This window comes from Ambystoma mexicanum, chromosome 13 (assembly GCF_040938575.1).
Source record: "Ambystoma mexicanum isolate Mex_15411 chromosome 13, UKY_AmexF1_1, whole genome shotgun sequence".
Classification (NCBI taxonomy): Eukaryota; Metazoa; Chordata; class Amphibia; order Caudata; family Ambystomatidae; genus Ambystoma; species Ambystoma mexicanum.
The window spans coordinates 475,610,993-475,630,313 of NC_090938.1; the positions used below are offsets into that span (position 1 = coordinate 475,610,993).

A 19,321-nucleotide genomic window follows, 5' to 3' on the forward strand; every position below is an offset into this window, starting at 1 on the left:
AAGAGGTCAGTATAGGATATTCTCATAAAATACCCATAGCTTCCTCTAACTTCTCAAATACCCCATAAACAAACATACTTCTGTAAAATAGAACCAGTTACAGATCATACTCAAACTGGAATGAGGAGGCCCCATGGGGATACAAGAAGACAACGTGAGAACCATGAGCAGTGCTCTAGTCTTTGCCCAATGAATAAAAGTAATCCAAGAATAAAGAGAGAGGTGGGACAAGACCCAGTGAGAAGCAGTTGGAGTCAGAGAAATCATGGAGGCAGAATAACAAGAGACTAGAGAAGAGAGGGAACGTCGGCAAGCAAGCCGAGAGCTGTTCGACTGGTCCATGGTCTCTGGGAAAGGCGGAAGGAAGGATAAAGATGGCGTTCACATTCGGAGTTTCAGTGAATGGTGCCCCTGCGGTGTGAGACACAGGAACCCTGCGAATGCTGCGATCCCACGACACCACGGCAGCCAGGCAAACAGCCCAATGAAACCGGCAGACCCCGAAATGGGTCAGTGGCCGGAGGAAATGGGGGATCGGTCGGAGAACATGGAGGGTGTTCCCAAGAAGAATGCAGTTGAGTGGAGGCGCAGCTAACTCGATGCAATAAATCAAAGCCTCTTGAGTCCTGCGGATATCAAGACCCATGGTACAAGAAGCCGCCTAGCAGAGCTGTCAAAAAGATATTTACATAACGAGAAGGACTCTGAGTTCCAGGGGGAGCGGTCTGCGGACAAGTGGGGTAGACCAGACCCCAGGGCAAGAATCTGGGACACCCACAGTAGATTTGGGACAGTAAGAAAAGTGATAGGTAGTGCTGAGCAGGAGAGTAAACTTAGCCTACCAGAAAGAGTCATAAAGGCCACCCAGGTCAAGTGCACCACTCCTTTTTGTCCCAGTATTAAGGTGAAAGACAGACATAGAGCCTCATTACGGGTTTGGCGGTAGCCATGCCCTTAATAAGGCCATGGCTGTCTCCAAAACCGTGTCCGGGTCGGGTTCCCTGAATGGGGAATTACCGGGCCATTCCGAGTTTGGAGGGCCCGGTAATTCCTCCCTCAGGGAACCCGGGCCCGGACCTTCCCCATTCCCATTTGAGCCCCCATATGGCTCAATGGGAATGGGAGCGGGAGCTAACAACGGGCCGATTACGACTGGCCCGTTGTTAGCTCCCTGATCCCCTCGAGGGACCCGGTAATGACGCCTGGTTTTACCTGGTTTTACCAGGCGTCATTACCGGGTCACGCGAGGGGACCTCGTAATATTGCAGAATGGTGTCAACGGGGCCGCCACCATTAGCGGTGCCCGTTAACCCATTCCGCAATTCTCGTAATGAGGCCCACAATCTTGACAAACGGAAAAGACAAGTCGATCGTGAGAATGAAAACAAGGAGAATAAAATAATACCATTCATACAAAGTGATGAAAATAATCACGACTCATCTTCCTAGTTGCAGTACTGGGCCAAAAGGGGGTGCCAAGGGAAGTCAACTATTCTCTTTGTATTGATCATTTTGAGTTGGAACTTTGCTATACTTTTGGACCAGTGAACTTTACTATTTTGTAACTTTGTTATATATATTTGGAACTTTTTTTTAATATATATTTTGGGAACTTTGGTTATATGTTACTTTACAAAAAAGCGAACTTTGAGATCTATCTACTGGAAGAAGGGGGCCATTCTTCCAGACCAATAAGAATAGCACAGTGTTCCCTTTAGTTTAAGTTATTAGTGTAAGGGTTGGAAATAGGCTTTTTGCAGTGGACTATTTTCTTTTCTTACAAGGCATCCTGGCAGTCTGCTTAGTTTTAGTTGAGGCAGGGAAACCCCCAGCCACTTAGAAGTAGGGCAAGGTAGGGGATGATGAATTGAAAGTGATTAGAGATGCTGTAAAGCCAGGCAGATTAACAAAGCCAAAAATTAAGCATTGTAGCAGCGAGTGCTGGTGGAACATCAATGTCCAGCTGCGCATGAAAAAATGACAAAAGCCACATGTGCAGTGCTAGAAGGCGAACTGTCCTCGTGAACATTTAAATTAAGAGAAATAATAAGGCATTTAGTTCAGGTGTGAAATGGATGGAGGCAGTGATAGGCGTAGTAACCTTTAATTGATATACTCCCCATACTACCATGTGAATAAGTTCAATCGAGGCTTTACATGGGAAGAAGCCCAACATATGCCTTTGTCCACTATGGCTGAGCAGAGCTTGAGTGGCATGATTCGATCTACAGGAGGTAAGGAAAAAATAAGGCTCATACAAGAAAAGAACAATCTCATCTCTTTTTCGCATCATGCTATGAAAGAAAGGAGTTTTTCATAGGGTGACCGAGTTGGAATAACTCACTGAAACATTAAAAAGTATTCAAAACAGGTGAGCTGTGCAACAAAAGGTGTTGAGTGTACATCACAATGCTGTTAGAACTACGGACGGCAGGGTATGAAATTTCAACAGGGTCATGTGCAAAGGACATGAGGACCAGTGCAATGCCCGCAGCAAGGCCAGACCTCGATGGAATGGTCCTCGATCGGGAACAAACTCCTCTGCCAAGGGAGGATGTGGAACAACCCAGACCAAGGAGAATGCCGAGACAACCTGAATATTTGGAATATTATGTGTGATAAGGCTGTCTAACATGTTACTGTATTGTTCACATTGTATGTGTTAGGCTTGAGGATTGGGAATGTGTTGGCAGGGATTGGTCACCCGCGGTGTTGAGGGGAGAAGGAGATGTGTGGCATGTAAGGTTTTTACACTAGCTGTGTTGTGGGCCTAGTTGGAAAATGCTAGTGCTGGGGCAGTTGAGAAATAGTGTATGTTGTGACAGACCCCCTGTGGTGTTGCTATTACTTTACATAAGAAATGTGTTCCCAGAATCCTCTAATAGTAAAAGGCCAAAATGACCACAAATAAATGACTGAATGGGAGATTTGGTCGAATTTTGGCTGTACGAAAAGTTTGCCTGTCTGAAAATCTCGACCAAATTCCCCAATCAGTGGCATTATAGTGAACAAAGGCAGTGGGGGCTGTGGGGTGTCCCCCGCAGACGTTCGCGCAAAGTAAAAAAAAAAAAAGGAAACAAGGTCCCTGCGACGCCGGTTCCCAATCACAGAAGTGAACGGGAACAGTCATTGCAGGGACACAGTGTGTCAGTGGCACACAGCAAAGTGTGCCGCTGCAAAGTATGCAAGGGAGGGGGGGAGCGGATCGGAGTGGGTAATGTATACGTTTGCGTTGTTTTACCGTAAAGGCCAAACCGTATTTCCGGCCGAAACTACGACAGACTTTTCGGCCAAAGTTTGTTCCCTTATGGTAAAACAACCCAAATTCCTCCAATATGCCATAATTACAAGAGAAAACTACCTTTTAATTTTTAACAAATTGAGAAAGATTTTTGGAAGCCTATACCAGACAACCTCTAGAAAGCACATTAACACAGTTTCAACATAACATTTCTTTTTCCTTTTATAACGAAAAAAAGAAAAAAGAGAGATAAATAGGCTGCCAAGTAAAAATGAGTAGAACACTGAGTGCCAGATCATGTATCCCATGATGCATTAGAAAGACACTTGAAGCTCGGTTCATTTCAACATAAACTTAAGGAATAATCTCCTTAATATTTGCACCGTCTTATTCCTTTCTGAATCCTCAAAGGAAGGTGGGTTGTTTATAAATGCAATGAAGATACTTTTGATTGAGAACTAGGATTACAAGTAAGCAACTTTTCATACACCATCATATGATCTCATTTTTACTTGCACACAATGGATAGTGTAACATAACAGGAAACCCATCTCTAGTTTTGAAGCACAGGTGGTAGCAGACGGAAATATTTAAAGGACGAGAGAGTTAACCAAGCACATTTCTAATGGATGCATGCCTCACGTGGGCATCTGCACGAGATCTGGAATCTCGACAGTAACAAGCCATACATGTATGGTTTGTTCTCCAGGTAGTGAAAATTGACATTTCAGAACTCTGGACGTTTCATAGGTGAAACACAATAGCAGCTATTGCCTCAAGATTAAAACAGATATCCTTATCATATTATCTTTAACCTCATCCTCTACATGTGTTTCACTACGTGTTTCATACATCATCAGCCGGCAACCCCAAAACAAACAATATCAGAAAAAACATGTGTCTCGGGTTACTGATGGCACGCTTATCCAGGGGAGAATTGCCTAGCATTTCTGTGGTGGACTGCTCATGCCGGTGGGAGCAGACTGATATGGAAATAGACATTTCTCCTCTGTGAAGGGTGCAGTGAGCGAAAACCTGGTTGTAGACCCACCTGTGTGGAAGAAACTCCATAGAACACGTTATTTATCAGTAGAGAGGCTTGCACGCTAAGAGCCACTCTGTTTTTTGAGAAGGAGTAAAGATCAAACGATAAAAGAAGACAACAGTATTCGAGATTAGCTAACTTTCAAACACAATCATCAAATGTATCAGCATTTGAACATATTATGAAAGATCTACATTTGCACTATTCCTCCTGATGAGCACCTCAAGCAGGGAAACACTTGTAGAGGAGGAGGATACACATCATGCGATAGGGATATCTGTACTAAATGTACTAAAAGTATATGAAGTCAAAATCAAGTCAATGAAAGTCAGAAAAAAACCTATTTAAGAATATAACCAATTAAAGTCAGAATTCATAGGCAATAGGGTGATGCTACCTAAAGGGAACTTGAATTAGTTATTTCACCAAAGGTGGAGTACACCATTGCAATGATAAGTGGATCAAACGAGACAAAAGATCACACATTTTCAAATGCGTGTGTACTGTTTGTTTTGTTTTATTTGATCTATAAGAGTAAACCAGACACTTTTAATATTTTTATGTATAAAATAAAATATTTTCTTAAGATCTTACAACCGCAAGAGTACTTCCATATTTTTCTAAAAAACTAGAATGGAAAGGTACCTAAACTCCTATCACTATCATTTAACTATAGCAAACTGCCACATTAGTGCATCATGGGTGTGGGGGACTTTGGAATCTGGTAAATAATCTGGTTGCCCAGACTTCTTTGTGTTGCTGTGTATGGCTTAACTGGAAGCAAGGTAGTTTAAAATGCCTTACTGCACTCTTTTGAAGTCATGCCTGTGTAAAACTAAAGTCATTTTCAAGTGGCTTGGCACCATCACAGTGTATAGCCTGGTGTTAAGCGGGCTGGGCTAGTTGGGGAAGAGCCCTGGCAGTCTGCAAAAACTGCTCTTTTCACAGGGCTCTGCCAGGGTGTCCTTTAGTCCCCCACCAACAGCAGATGTATACATTGTGAGCTACCCCAGAGACTTGACCAAAGCAAAATCATAATCTGAAGAGCAGCTTGCACATCCACTGCTTTTAACACTTCACCTCTTAAGTCCTCCGAGCTAAGGCCATTTCGTCATGTAGTTGAATCAATAGAATAAAGCTCCACTCATAGTCTTTTTGCTCAACATTTTTGTGTACCAAGTTATATATATTGTCAGGTGGGTTAGTCATGTGATTTGTGCACTTTTAAAGCTATTTCTATATAGTAGAATAATAATGTAGACCTAGAAAGCCAAACAGTAGCACATAGCAGTTCCAACTAGAGCTGGGAGGTAAGGTGGGGCAGCATTGTTAAGGCACTTGTGGGTGAGGATGACAGTTTTAAGCGTAATTTTATCATTAATGGAGAGCCATTTAGTCTGTCTCCTCAGTTCCGATATGTGCTCCCTCCTCGATATGCCAAGAGCTGATCGGAGCGCATTGCTTTGGAGAATTTGGATTTTCTTAACAATGTTCTTGCTTGCACCCAGGTACAGTGCATTGCAATAATCCAGCTTGGAGAGGAGGAGGGCTCTGGCTAGAATAGTATGGCTTTCTTGGGACAGAAATGGTTTGCAGGCCCTGATCAGTTTGCAAGTATATGCTGTCGCTGAGGGCATGGCGTTCACTTGTTTACTTAATGTAATGTTTGAGTCGAGGAAAAAGCCTAATGTTTTTACCTCTTTTACCACTTTAATAATGTGCCCATCAATATTAAAAGAGGTGTATTTTGTGCTAAGTTTGCTCAGGCTGGCTACAGTTCAGAGAATCAGGAGCTCAGTTTTATCGTCATTCAGTCATAGGCCGTGGGCGGCCATCCATGCCTGAATGATCTGGTAATTTTTGTTCACTAGGGCCATGTCCTTGTCATAATCATCATTCAGAGGTTTGAGGATCTGGGTGTCATCTGCATAGTTAGTGTAGGTGACACCCAGATGGTCTAAGTCATTGAATAGTGGCTTTGTGAAAATGTTATACATTGTTGGAGAGACGCAGGAGCCTTGTGGCACACCGCAGGTTATAGGGATAGTGTCAGCGGCATCAGTAGTAGAGAAGACTCTCATAGTCCTATTATTCACGAAGGATTTGATCCAAGCAATGGCATCCTGTGAAAAGTGAGCAGCTGAGGTGAGGTGGTTGCATAATATCTTGTGGTCCACCAGATCGAAAGCGGCGGATAGATCGAGGAGAAGTAGCAAGGCCATTTTCCCTTTATCTTTGAGTTTATTGATCTGGGTTTTTAGGTATATCAGGGCCGTTTCGGTACTGTGTTGTGGCCTAAAGCCAGATTGGCGGATTTCTAGGAGGTGGTTACTTTCCAGATACTACTGTATCTGGATGTAGGCTACCTTATCTAATATCTTGAGTAGAAATGGTATGGTAGTGATCGGCCTGTAATTAGTGGGAATGTTAGGATCCAGGGATTGTTTTTTTAGAAGGGGTTGGACCCAGGAATCCTTTAAGTTGCCAGGGGCGGTCCCAGATGAGAATGATGCATTAATAAGTTTAGAGATAAAGGGCGCCACATCTGTAACGGCATCTTTAATTATTGGAGCTGGGCAGCTATCTCCCTGACACCTTGAAGGTTTGAGGGAGGCAATTACTTTTTCAACCTCAAGGATAGAAACTTTGAGAAAATTAACCAAAGTTTACTATACTGTGCAAATCTCACTGTGCCTTAGCTGCCAAAACTGAGAGTCCCTAGAAGTGATTATGTCCCCAGTGTATGCTAGTCAAAATAAACCTTAGTCATGGTTTACTAGTGTCACAGATAGCCTCGGAAATCCACACAGATAATGGATGTAAGGGGCTTTATTAATATGGTAATAATAAATGGTTCTGGGAAGGTTGGAACTTATGGGGTTGCCACAGCTCTCGTGACTTCCCCGTGGCCTTCCTCCTCCCAGGCCCATGTGTCCCTGGCCACTAGAATATCCCATGATGTATTGTATTGCAACGCAAACTCTACCGTCTAAGTCTTCTCTTTTCTTGCAGGGAATCCTAAAGGCCATGGCCTTTCCTACTTATCTCCCCCCGGAATTTGCTACGGGATACTTCTGGTCTGTTTTGGCTGACTGGTGTCATCAGGGTTTTCCTTCCAGTCTCTCCTTTCATACACACTCACTCACTCACTCACTCATTTCTCCCTCTGGAATCTTCCTGATCTCCGACCCTCCTCTGTCTCTGACTCCATTCTTCTCCTCTTTCCACCTGCCTTCGTTCCTCTCCCTAATCTCTGATCCTAAGTCTCTCTCTACATGCCCTGCTCTCATTTTTGTCTCCCCTCCCTCTCTCTCTACTCTCTACGCTCAATCCCTGTATCTATGTGATCACTACGCCGCTGAAAATGTCGACGCCATTTACGGAGTGGCACAGTGATCTAATAGATCACTTTACCCACCTCACCCACCCTGCATATCCCTACCCCACCCCTCTTACATTTACGGCGGCACACTTCAGTCTGTGCGGCCGACTCTCTGATATCCCTGCGGCTTCGGTTCCTCCCATTGGCGTGGGTCGGAGCTGACGCTGCAGGTGCTTTTTTTGTTTTGTTTACTGTTGTCATGCGCTTACCACAATGGTAAGCAGGGAACTCCCCCGCAGCCCCTGCTCTGCTTGGGCGCAGTCATGGGAGTCAGTGTTTTGTGCGCCCCAAAGTCAGTGACTGCGGGAGCACACAAATGAGGGCGACATGATGGTGTATTTCCTACATCCCCTACCTATGCTTCTGCGATCTGGGAGCTGAAGTGGCACCGGGCTTGTGGAACTATGTCCCCTGCTCCGTGCTGCCCAGTCGGGGTGCTTTTTGACTCTTTAGTTTAATTATTTTGAATATTTGTTATTAGAGGGTGATTAATAATTTATTTTTGTTTTGTACTCGTTCTGTTCTTACTTCAGATAATGTAGTGGTAATCCAGAAATGTCTTTGTCAGGATGTACTTTGATGGTCTGATGGCCGAATAAAGTAACTTGATGATGATGACTTCTGTGTCTTGATTTTATCATTCTGTCTCTGCCTATCTCTCCATCCTGCTTCACTCTGCTCTCAACCCTACCCCCACTATTGCTTTGGACTCTCTCGACATGCCCGCTCTCTATCCCTCACACTCTCTCTAAATCCCCCTACACTTCTCTCCCTCTCTCTCACCTTTAGCAACCCCCTCACTACACACAACTGGTATCTCTCTTTCATACGCACAATATCTTAAATACAGTCTCGTAAAACACTGCCGAAGTCTAATCAGCACTCTGCTCCACTGTTTGGCCTTTGCTTGCCTTCTTGGTTCACCACCACTCCACCTGACCTCAGACAAAAATCCTCCAAACCCCTTAGTGCTCACTGGGCTATTATTTCCTAGCCTACTCCCTTCCAACACTCTTCCCGGCACCCACTGGTCCCTGTGGTCACATGTTCCTCTTGGCCAATCTGTGGCTAAGCTATCCCTTTGAAGTTTGAGACTTCCTCTTCAAATCTTTAAGAAGGTTTTTAGCCCTGCCTCCTTTTCAATCTCCTTGTGTGTGGTGGCAGCCATGTGCACAGGCTGCTCATATGCCTGGCGGCTTTCATCCTATGCTGGAGAGATTGGTTTCCCTCTGGGTTTGGGGAAGATGTCTGTATCTCCACCCCAGTACCTTCCCACTCTCAGTTCATTTTCGGTTGCTCCACCGTTACCCTGGGCAGGGCTTGCAAAATCTCCTCGCCCACTCGCATTCTATGAAGGGTGAGGACAATTTCCATTGTCCTTGCCCTTCATGGCGAGTACAGGGATATAGAAACGTTTCATTTGCCATTTACTGCAAAACAACGCACTTTGCAGTAAATACCAAACAAACTGTCACTGTGCGCGGGGGGCCACTGGGTAGCAGCACTGCTCAAAATGACAATGCATTACTTACCGTAAAAGCATTTCTGATGGTTGTATCTGCTTAGATTCACATGCTGTGCATAGGTCCGACATCCAGTGGTCACTGCGGAGTATTGCATTTTGTTTTTCGTAGTCGAAAAGGGGACATCGACAAGGCGTGTCTGTAACACTATCCCTATAGTGACGTGCGTTGTACCCACAAATCCTCACGCGTCGAGGTCCCTCTGTTTGTATTTTTCTGCCCTGAGGGAGCCTTTTAGCCGTGAGTGAGTACAGAAAAGAGAGAAATATATATAAAAAGGATGTCTATGTTCCTTCCATCCGAGCGGGGAGGAAGGGTGGGCGCATGTGAATCTAAGCAGATACAACCATCAGAAATGCTTTTACGGTAAGTAATGCATTGTCTTCTGATGTTTGTTAATCTGCTTAGAATCACATGCTGTGCATAGACTAGCGAGCAGTACCCGGAGTTGGCGGTGGGTTATGAGAAGGAACAGTAGAAAAAAGATGTCTTAATACTGCCTGCCCAACCTGGGAATCAGATCTAGAGTGTGCATCTAGACAGTAGTGTTTTGTAAATGTGTGCACAGAACTCCAGGTTGCCGCTTTGCAGATGGACTCAAGGGGAACATTTGCAATGAATGCTATGGAAGCCCCCGTGCCTCGAGTGGAATGTGCTCTTGGCTTGAAGGGTAGTTCTCTCTTAGCAAGAGTGTAACAGAGAGTGATGCATTGAACAATCCATCTAGATATAGTGGATTTTGAGACCGCATCTCCTTCTCTTCCTGCTGCCACCGAGACAAAGAACTGATTAGTCTTTCTCAGTGGTCTGGTTCTTTCCATGTAGAACATGACAGCTCTGCGTACATCTAGTGTATGCAGACTTTTTTCTCCCGAGCTGGAAGGGTTTTGAAAGAACGTTGGTAGTTCTATAGTTTGGTTTACATGAAATTTCGAGATGAATTTAGGTGCAAACCTTGGGTGTGTGCGTAGAACCACCTTATCTTTGTGAACTGTTACGAAGGGGTCTAGTACAGAAAGAGCCTGTAGTTCACTTACTCTCCTAATGGAGGTGATAGCTATTAGGAAAGCAGTCTTAAGGGTGATATCTTTAAGAGTTGCCTTGTGCATGGGTTCGAAGGGAGGGCCCATGAGTCTGGAAAGTACCACATTTAAGTCCCATCCGGGAGCTGGGTTAGCTATCGGAGGGTGTATCCTCTTTACCCCCTCCATGAAGGCTTTGATAACTGGTATCTTCCACCACGACACTTTAAGTTGGGAAGTGGTGTATGCAGAAAGTGCCGCTAGGTGGACTTTAATGGAATTGAACACTAAACCTGAATCCAGTAAATGGGTCAAGTATAGAATAATGTCAGTAGGAGAGCAGTCAACTGGGTTGATGCTAGTACCTCTACACCAGATAACGAATCTTTTCCATTTGCTAGAATAGCAGTGTCGAGTATTAGGTTTTCTGGCTTCCCTGAGGATGTCCATACATCTCTGTAGGAGTTGTAAATGTCCAAATTCTATGATCTCAGGAGCCAGGCTGCTAAGTTCATGGTCTGAGGGCATGGATGCAGTGTCCTGCCCTTGTCTTGTGACAGCATGTTGTACGGGCAGGGAAGTTTCATTGGGGGAGATAGGGACATCTCCATCAAGTGGGCGAACCATGGCTGCCGGGCCCACATTGGGGCCACTAGTATCATGGTAACCTGCTCCTGGTGCATCTTGTGCACCACTTTGTTGAGAAGGGGAGTCGGGGGAAAGGCGTAAACAAATTTCCCTGACCATTGAATCGACAGACTGTTCCCCTTGGACTGGTTCTGGGGGTACCTGGAGGCGTAACTTTGGCATTGTGAGTTCTCCAGGGTTGCGAACAGGTCTATTTCCGGGAATCCCCATTGCGTGAAGACGTCTAAGACGATGTCTTCGTGCAATTGCCATTCGTACTCTTCGGGCAGGGGGAAGTCTCTGCTGAGTTTGTCTGCTAGCAGATTGAGTTCCCCTGGTACATGTTATGATAGTAGGAACATGTTGTGTTTGAGAGCCCACTTCCATATATTCTGGGACAGCTTGGACAGTCCTGGAGAGTGAGTGCCCCCTTGCTTGTTGAGGTAGTACATGGCTGTGGTGCTGTCTGTGAGGACCATCACTGTCTTTCCTTGTAAGTGTTCCTGAAAGGCTTTCAGTGCTTTGAACACCGCTAGTAGTTCCAGCAGGTTTATATGCTTGGATGCTAAACTCGGAGTCCACACTCCGTGTGCCGTCTGATGGGATAGGTGAGCCCCCCATCCTGTAAGGGATGCGTCTGTGGTTAGAGTGGCTTCCACTGCGGGTGTGGCAAAAGTTTTCCCTAATAACAGGTTTTCTTTTGTCCACCACCGTAGCGAGAGAACCAAGGCCTGCGAGACCACCACTAGATCGTCCCATTGTCCGCTGGCCTGACACCACTGGCTGTAGAGCCACTCTTGCATTGGGCGCATGCGCAGGCGCGCGTGAGGTACCAAATAAATACATGACGCCATCATCCCTAGCAAGCGCATTGCTTTGCGTACCGTCACCTCTCGGCCTGCTACATAATGGGGAATTTGAAACAGCATGTTTTGGACCCTCTCGTTGGAGGGGAATACGAGGCCGTCCTTTGTTCGAATTAGAGCCCCTAGGAATTGTTTGGTTTGGCTGGGGTCTAAGCTGGACTTCTTTTCGTTGATGGAGAAGCCCAGTTGGGACAAAAGGTCTACGGTCTTTTGGGTATTGGAGAAGCATGTTTCGTAAGAATCCCCTGTTATGAGCCAGTCGTCGAGGTAAGGGTATACCGGGATGGATAATCTGCGCAGGTGGGCCGCTGCCACTGCCAGTACTTTCGTGAATACCCTTGGTGCAGATGCTATCCCGAAGGGTAGTACTCTGAACTGGTAGTGTTTGTCCTCTATTTTGAACCTGAGGTATTTTCTGTGCGATGTCAACATTAAAATATGAAAGTATGCATCTTTCATGTCCAGTGTTGTCATGTAATCCCCTTGTGATAACAGTGGGATTACCTCCTGTAAGGTCACCATACGAAACTTTTGGGGTTTGACAAATATGTTCGCTGGGCGCAGATCTAATACAGGGCGCATGGTTAAGTCCTTTTTGGGTACAAGGAAGTACACTGAATAAATACCTTCTGTTACCTGTGATAGGGGGACGGGCTCTATAGCTTCTTTCTTCAGTAGTTCTTCCACCTCTTGAAGAAGAATGTGTCATGCGCCGGTTCCGTGGGGGTTTGTACTTCGGGGAACCGTTGAACTCGATGCAGTATCCGTGGGCTATGGTGGATAATACCCAACGGTCTGACGTGATTCCCTCCCATGCTGAAAGGAACGATGTTAGCCGGCCCCCGACCGGTGATGCATGGGAGGGGACCCGAATTTTCGGGTCATTTGCTGGTATTGGGCGTGGAACCTCTGGGGCTGGAGCCACGACCTCTTCCTTTGCCACGGCGTTGGCCTCTTTGACTGAACTGGGTGTTACCCTGGTTAGTGGGCCAGTTGGAGCCAGAGTAATATTGTTGTTGTTGGTTCTGCTGCTGTCTTTGGCCACGAAAGGAGCGTTTATTACCATAGCCTCGCCTGTTAGGGGGCCTAGAAATTTGATCAAGAGTCTTGATGGTATCAAACTCTTTTTTAGCATGTTCTAGGGCCTCATCTACTGCTTTCCCAAACAGATGCGTCTGTTCAATGGGTTTATTTATGAGGGAGGCTTGGGTTTCGGGCTTAAAACCTGAATTGCGTAGCCAAACGTGGCGCTTGAGAAGTATTCCCTGCACTAGGGAGCGGCCAGCCGTCTCAGCGGCATCTAGGGAGTTCTTAACGATGCCCTGGTTTACCAGTGTGCCCTCTGATATTATAGCTAGCAGGCGAGAACGCAGAGGTTCAGGTGCTTCCTCTGCTTCGCTGCGCAGCTTGTTCCACTGTGCATCTGCGTAGCTAGCTAAAAGTGAGTTGTTATTAGCAATTCTAGTAGAGAAGGCGGCGGAGGTCGTGATTCTCTTCCCCAGTGCGTAGAGTTTTTTGCCTTCTTTGTCTGGAGGTGCTTCACTAGTGGATAGTGGCACCCCTGCTCTTTTTCTTGTGTTGGTAACCACAAGGGAGTCCGGAATAGAGTGTCCTCTGATGTATAAAGGGTCAGAGGATGAAGGGCTGAAGAGCTTTTCTATTCTAGGGTTGACCCCTCTTACTAAAGCTGGGTTAGTAAGGGAAGGAGAAATTCTTCTTTTAATAGAAGCCAGGAGTGGAATAGATTGGCTAACAGGGGCTTTTTCTTTGATGACTTTTTCTACAAAGTCAATGTCTGGAAGAGTTTCCCCTGTATCAATCTCAAAATGCGCTGCTGCCTTGCGCAATAGTGCATTGAGGGAAGGTTGGTCATCTATGGGAGAGGAGTTCCCATGTGAATCCTTGAGAGGAGAAGGGAGAAAGGCATCAGGGTCTGAATGTACTGATGGGGATTGCCAAGGCTGCACTGACGGTGAATGCCAGGGCTGCGAGGTAGCTGTATCCTCTTCAAACCCTGTAGCAGTGGTGTAAGGATCTTCTTCGAACCCCTCTTCCTCAAGTTCTACCTCTTCTTCTCCACCCAAACACTCCTCATCTTCTTGGAGGTATTGCTCCTCCTCAGTGAGGTCAACCAGCCTAGGAATCTTGACTCTAGGGTCATCCTGTGGCCATTCTCTTTGTCTTTTGTGAGTGGGTGGGTCTTGGTTTCCTAGAAACCTTTCCATTTTCTCCATGCAAGAATGGAGTCTTTCAAGGGTCTCATGGGGTACCCCTGAATAGTCTAGAGGGGGGAAATTAGTGTTTTCGCCTTCGAATCGTTTCGAACGCTCCCACAACGTCGACGAGAGGTTCCCGTCTCCTTCTGAAAAGCCTTCAGGTAGTTCGGAAGCGTCCTTTGGAGAAAGGGGCAGTTCCTGGCTACTTTTATGTTTTTTCGACGCGGTATTCGACGTTTGTTTCGTCGTCCGCGTACGTTTGTCTTCGGCGACAATTCTCGCTAGGCTCTCGGCCACGATTTTGTCCGTCGAGGGCTCTGGTGTCGACGTTGTGTGCGTTGCGCGTTGTACCTCGACGGTCGCTCTATGGAGCGTTGCGTCGGATGTTTTTGGGGTAGCGCCCGTGTTAGATGGAAGCCCAATCGCTGGTCGCGGCTGCGTTTGCGGGTGGGGCTTGTGACCTTTACGGTCTGCGGTAGACGCCGGAGTGCCCTGCGTCCCCTTCGGCGCTGATGGATCCTTCGTTCTCGACGAAGAAGAGCCGTGGGTAGTGTGTTTAGCCTTATGGGGTTTGTGTGCGTCCTTGTCGCCGGGGTGTTCATCCCCATAAGCAGGGCGTGAGCCGAGCCCGTCGGGGCCGGGGACGGACGACGAGGAGCGGGAGCGCTCCTTCTGGGGGTTCATGACTTCCGTAACGGACGTCGAGTTATCGCACTCCTCGTCACTTTCAGTAACAGCGGCAGCGGGTGAGGAAACTGACTTCGACATCGCGTAGTCCGCCCACCTCTTAACCCTACGTTCTTTAAGAGTCCTGGGTTTTAAGAGCTTGCAGGCTGCGCAGCTGTTCTCTATGTGATCGAGGGGTAAGCAACGATTACAGAGCTTGTGCTTATCTTTCCAAGTATATTTGCCCCTGCAGCGTGGGCAAAACTTAAATGGTGTCCTCTCCATAGCTGAGGCAATAATAGCTGGCGATAACAACCCCAAGGGAAAGAAAAGGGAGAAAGAAAGACATTCTCAAAGAGAAGAGACAAAGTTCTAACCCCCACTCTCCCTACTGTAAGTTGGCCGTCGAGGCCAGGCCACGTGTTCGGCAGCGCCGAAGGATCTCCTCCGCTCTTCCTCTCCGTCGAAAATCAGTTCGGCGGAGAAACAGCTTCACAGCTAACGTCGAGGGGGAGGGAACGTTATCAGTATATTAAGTTATGACAAAAGGACCGAGGTCCGTGGTAAGTATAGCAATGTCTCTCTAGGAGCTCCGCGAAAGGCGACCAGAAACTGGGCGGAAAAAAACAATCTGAGGGACCTCGACGCGTGAGGGATTGTGGGTACAACGCACGTCACTATAGGGATAGTGTTACAGACACGCCTTGTCGACGTCCCCTTTTCGACTACGAAAAACAAAATGCAATACTCCGCAGTGACCACTGGATGTCGGACCTATGCACAGCATGTGATTCTAAGCAGATTAACAAACATCAGAAATGATATTTATTAATAGTGAAATCCACCATTTAACAAATAAAAAGTGGAATTTGTTTTCAACATTTTTGGAGGGGTGATAATAGCTTTTTTCAGTTACAGGCGAGTAGGTTGAGTAAGTAACTACCCCTGTAGGGCTAGTGACATTTTTTATAATTTGCAAGGCCTGCCTGGGGTTTGGCTGGGGTTGGTGAGTCAGGTGTTGGGTGTCCCATCTCTGTTGGGCAGGAAAATTCCCAGTCCATACCATATTGTTTTTTTATATCCTTCCTCTGGTTCCTGTGCAGGTTTTCTTGGTTGCATCCAAGTGCACTGTGGGAGTTATGGTTCTGAAAAAGACAAAAGCAAACTCTGGCCAGAAGAGGGGATGGCAGGCACTGTAGAATGGATAGCGGTAGACAGTCGCATACATTGCATACTCAGGGGGCGACAGGGGCTGCCCCCCAGCCCCCCAAATCCCTTATTCCCCTCTGCCAGGGTCATGACACAGACCCAGTTAAACTAAACTATAGTGTAGCATTGTCAAAGCCAACAGTTATGGCTTCTGCATACTGAAAATATTTTCTTTGTTGCAATGTATTCACCATACAAAGAAATATTTTATGTTTCCAAATGTGTGGTTTGCTTGCTTCTGACTCCCTTACCAGCCCTTGCCTAAGCCACCTGTCCAGATTGAGGACATGACCCCTTTTGGCTGGATCCCCTTGTAAAAGCCCACATACCCATTTTTTCATCCCCATTAAAGCGCTAGTGGATAGTAATTTCATATGCTTTTCACAGGTATCCAGGCTACAAACTTATTTATTAATTGTAATACTTGTTTTTATTTTGTTATGTACATTAACATACAAATGTACATGGACAACGAAGCATCACACTGCTGAACATCGCGCAAATAGAAATCCTTAAACGCTGAATGACAATTAAACTTGCCCATCAAACCTAAATACATTTTGGTTTTAAGTTTAAATCATAAATCAAAACTGATTTTTTTGTTTAGTTGGATTTTTATTTCCGCACTTAAAAAATATTTAGCCCAACAATACATTAAAATCTTGAATGGCTAAAATAGAAAAGGGAGTGTTCTAGGATCATGCTCATACAATTACATATTTAACTGTTTTGATTTATATTGAATATCTCACAACAGAGAAGTCCCAGTACTCTACCCATGTAACACGCCTGTGAGGTGGTGCTGACACTGTCCAACTGAAACGTTCGCAACCCAGCTGAGAAGTGCAAGTACAGAGCCTCGAAAAGTATAGCCACCCCGTTTAATAGTAAGGGTACCATGCCAGTACAACAAGTGTTGCCATTTTTCTATTAAAGGTATGTCTGCCTTTCTGAGTAGTGCTGATTTCTGTGTATTTATAATATAGCACGCATGTTGAGAAATGTTGACTACTTTTCACACTGCACACCAGCGCTCACCTTGCATTTTCATGAAGATATGAGGATATTTCAGCCTCTAGTTAAATTCCACCACTACCCTCTCTTTTGAGATCGGCAACACATTCTCAGTACTCATCTTACCCACACTCTTACAAAAAAACATTGGACAAAACACATGTTCACGCTCAATGAATAACAATATGCTTTTCACTGTAAAGCAGTCAAACGTCCGTGTCAATGCTTATTTTAATACTACAATGGCTAAACATGATTACTTTTTACAATTGTTTGCCCTAGTGTTGTGGAAACATATGCCTCAAGTAAGCACACAATGAAGCCTAGAACAACCGTTGCACTTCTTCTATTTCTTCATTTCATTTGTGGCAACTTTTTAGTACACCATTAAAACTACAAATAGGTCAAAAAGACCAATTGTCAGAACGTGTTACCTGTACAGGTTTGTTGTATGAATGGCGATTGAAAAAGATTATTTGTGTTACACAGCCCTGACAGTTTTGTTTATTTTGTATAGCTATGCACGTTTGCCCTTTCTGACAACTCACCACCTCCGTAGTGTATTCTTTCATCACTTTCGCCATGGTCGTCATAATTCTGCTGCAGCAGAGTATAGGCAGATGGTATTGTGATATCCTTCCTGGCGGAGTCCCCGTCTCCTACCGCATAGTGATCTCCTGAATTCATCTGTTGAGCCTGTCTCCCAGAATGATCTTCCATCATGCTGTGGTTCTGGTGCTGCTCAGCCATCCTCTCCAATGATTAGCCTGACAAGAAAATAACATTATAAATTGTTTTAATTCCTTTTATTTCAGATGCACATAGTAGACATACGATCCATTAAAGGGCACATTAGCATAGTTTAGCACAGTACGTACACATGCACAGTGTCAAACATAGACCCATGAGCAGCTTTGGGGCACATACCATTTGCATTTGTGTTTTATAAGCATATGCCTAGCTGTCAGGCAATGGGAAGCTGTACATGGAGTAAATCACAATTGAAAGCAGAGGGGTTCCAACTAATAAAGATGGGGGTCAGATGGTGCACATTGTGTGGGTACCGAAAGGTTCTGGTAGGTGTGATCAATGGTGGACTAGTGGTCGAGGAGGTATTCTTTGACTCGGCGGGGGTCATGTGGGTGGCCATGATCAGAAATGAGATCAAGACAGGCATATTTCTTACTGGTAGTTTATTTAGGGATAACATGTACAAGATGGGCTAGCATCAAAAACTGGAAGGCCTAAACACAACTTAAAGTCCCACAGTCCAGGGCTTCCTAACCCACCCAGTCTCTGGGTTCTTGTCATCTGATCGGCAACCTCCTATGATGCCATCTGGTTGTCCCAAAGAGGTTATGCCCATATCCCACACCAGGAGTCTTAGTTCCTCACAGCGGCTTTTAGCGATTCCCAAATCCTGCTTCTCTGTGTCTTTAGCCATGGGCTGAAAGTGGTATCCTGCCCCATGCTTCTCTGTGTATTTCATTGATGGATTGAATGGGTTCCCTGCACCCTGATTCTCAGTAGGTCTAAATGTCTATCTTCCCAAAGATTCTAAGGAGCAAGGAAGTCTCTGCCATTAGTGCTTCTGTGGGGAATTCTTGAGACGTGGTTAAGGTAGAGGCGAGGAACTTGGGTTTCTGTCACTATCTCTCTGAGCTCCTCCTGAAGGGAAATATGTATTCTGTCTGCTCTGGTCTGGTCCCGACCTCTTGTCTTCAGATCAGCTCTCTAATCCTTCTCAGGTCTTGCCCCTCCTTGACGATATGCCATGGTCCCCCTAGCCTCTCCCACAGTGCAGAGGTGCCCTCTGGAACCTTTCTCTTCTCTCTACTTGCATGATGTTTTACAAGTATTTCCTTAAACTTTTCTGTTACTTCTACCTGGTCTTCTCCAAAGTCCTTCTTCTCAACTTTTCCCATCACTTCTTTCTGGTGTTTCCTTCCGACCACCTCCTCTTGACTTTTACCAACCTCCTCCTGATATCGCTCTCTTGTCACATCGCTTTCATTTTCACCAGTCTCCTCTGGAATTTCTCAATCCTACTACCCCATTATGGTTTTCACCAAACTTTGACTGATATCCTACTCCTACTCCTCCTTTTAACTGTCGCCAGCCTCCTCCTGCCGTGTCATTCCTACAACCTCCTTTTGATTGTCACCAACTTCCTCCGGATGTCTCAATTCTATCACTTCCTTTTGACTTTCACCATACTCCTATTGGTGTCGCACTCCTACCAACTACTTTTGACTTTCCTCACTCTCTCTAGACCCCTTTGGCTATTCCACTAGATATCCCAAGAGCTAAACAGTGGACTTTGTCACATATGTCTCCCCTTACACAAATCTCAGCTCATGAGTACGATACTAACTCCTGACAGGCTGGAGTTTGATGGTCATGTTGGATGTTTCACTAGCTTGATATATCCCATCCCTTTGAAAATCCAGAGACCACTCTCTGGTCTATGGGGTTTTCCCAAACCAGCTGACCAAGTCCTTGTCATGGGA

The 19,321-nt window shown here is 45.7% G+C and overlaps 1 protein-coding gene across 5 annotated transcripts in view; it reads right to left on the reverse strand.

The window, feature by feature from the left end:
* MAPT (microtubule associated protein tau) overlaps positions 1 to 19,321 on the reverse strand; it is a 609,480-nt gene that overhangs the window by 462,375 nt on the left and 127,784 nt on the right. For all 5 annotated transcript variants that reach the window (XM_069634100.1, XM_069634099.1, XM_069634098.1 and 2 more), the window contains one exon: positions 17,360 to 17,578. In XM_069634100.1, coding sequence (XP_069490201.1) covers positions 17,360 to 17,561 — 202 coding nt within the window. In that variant the 5' untranslated portion in view covers positions 17,562 to 17,578. The remainder of the gene's footprint in view (positions 1 to 17,359; positions 17,579 to 19,321) is intronic.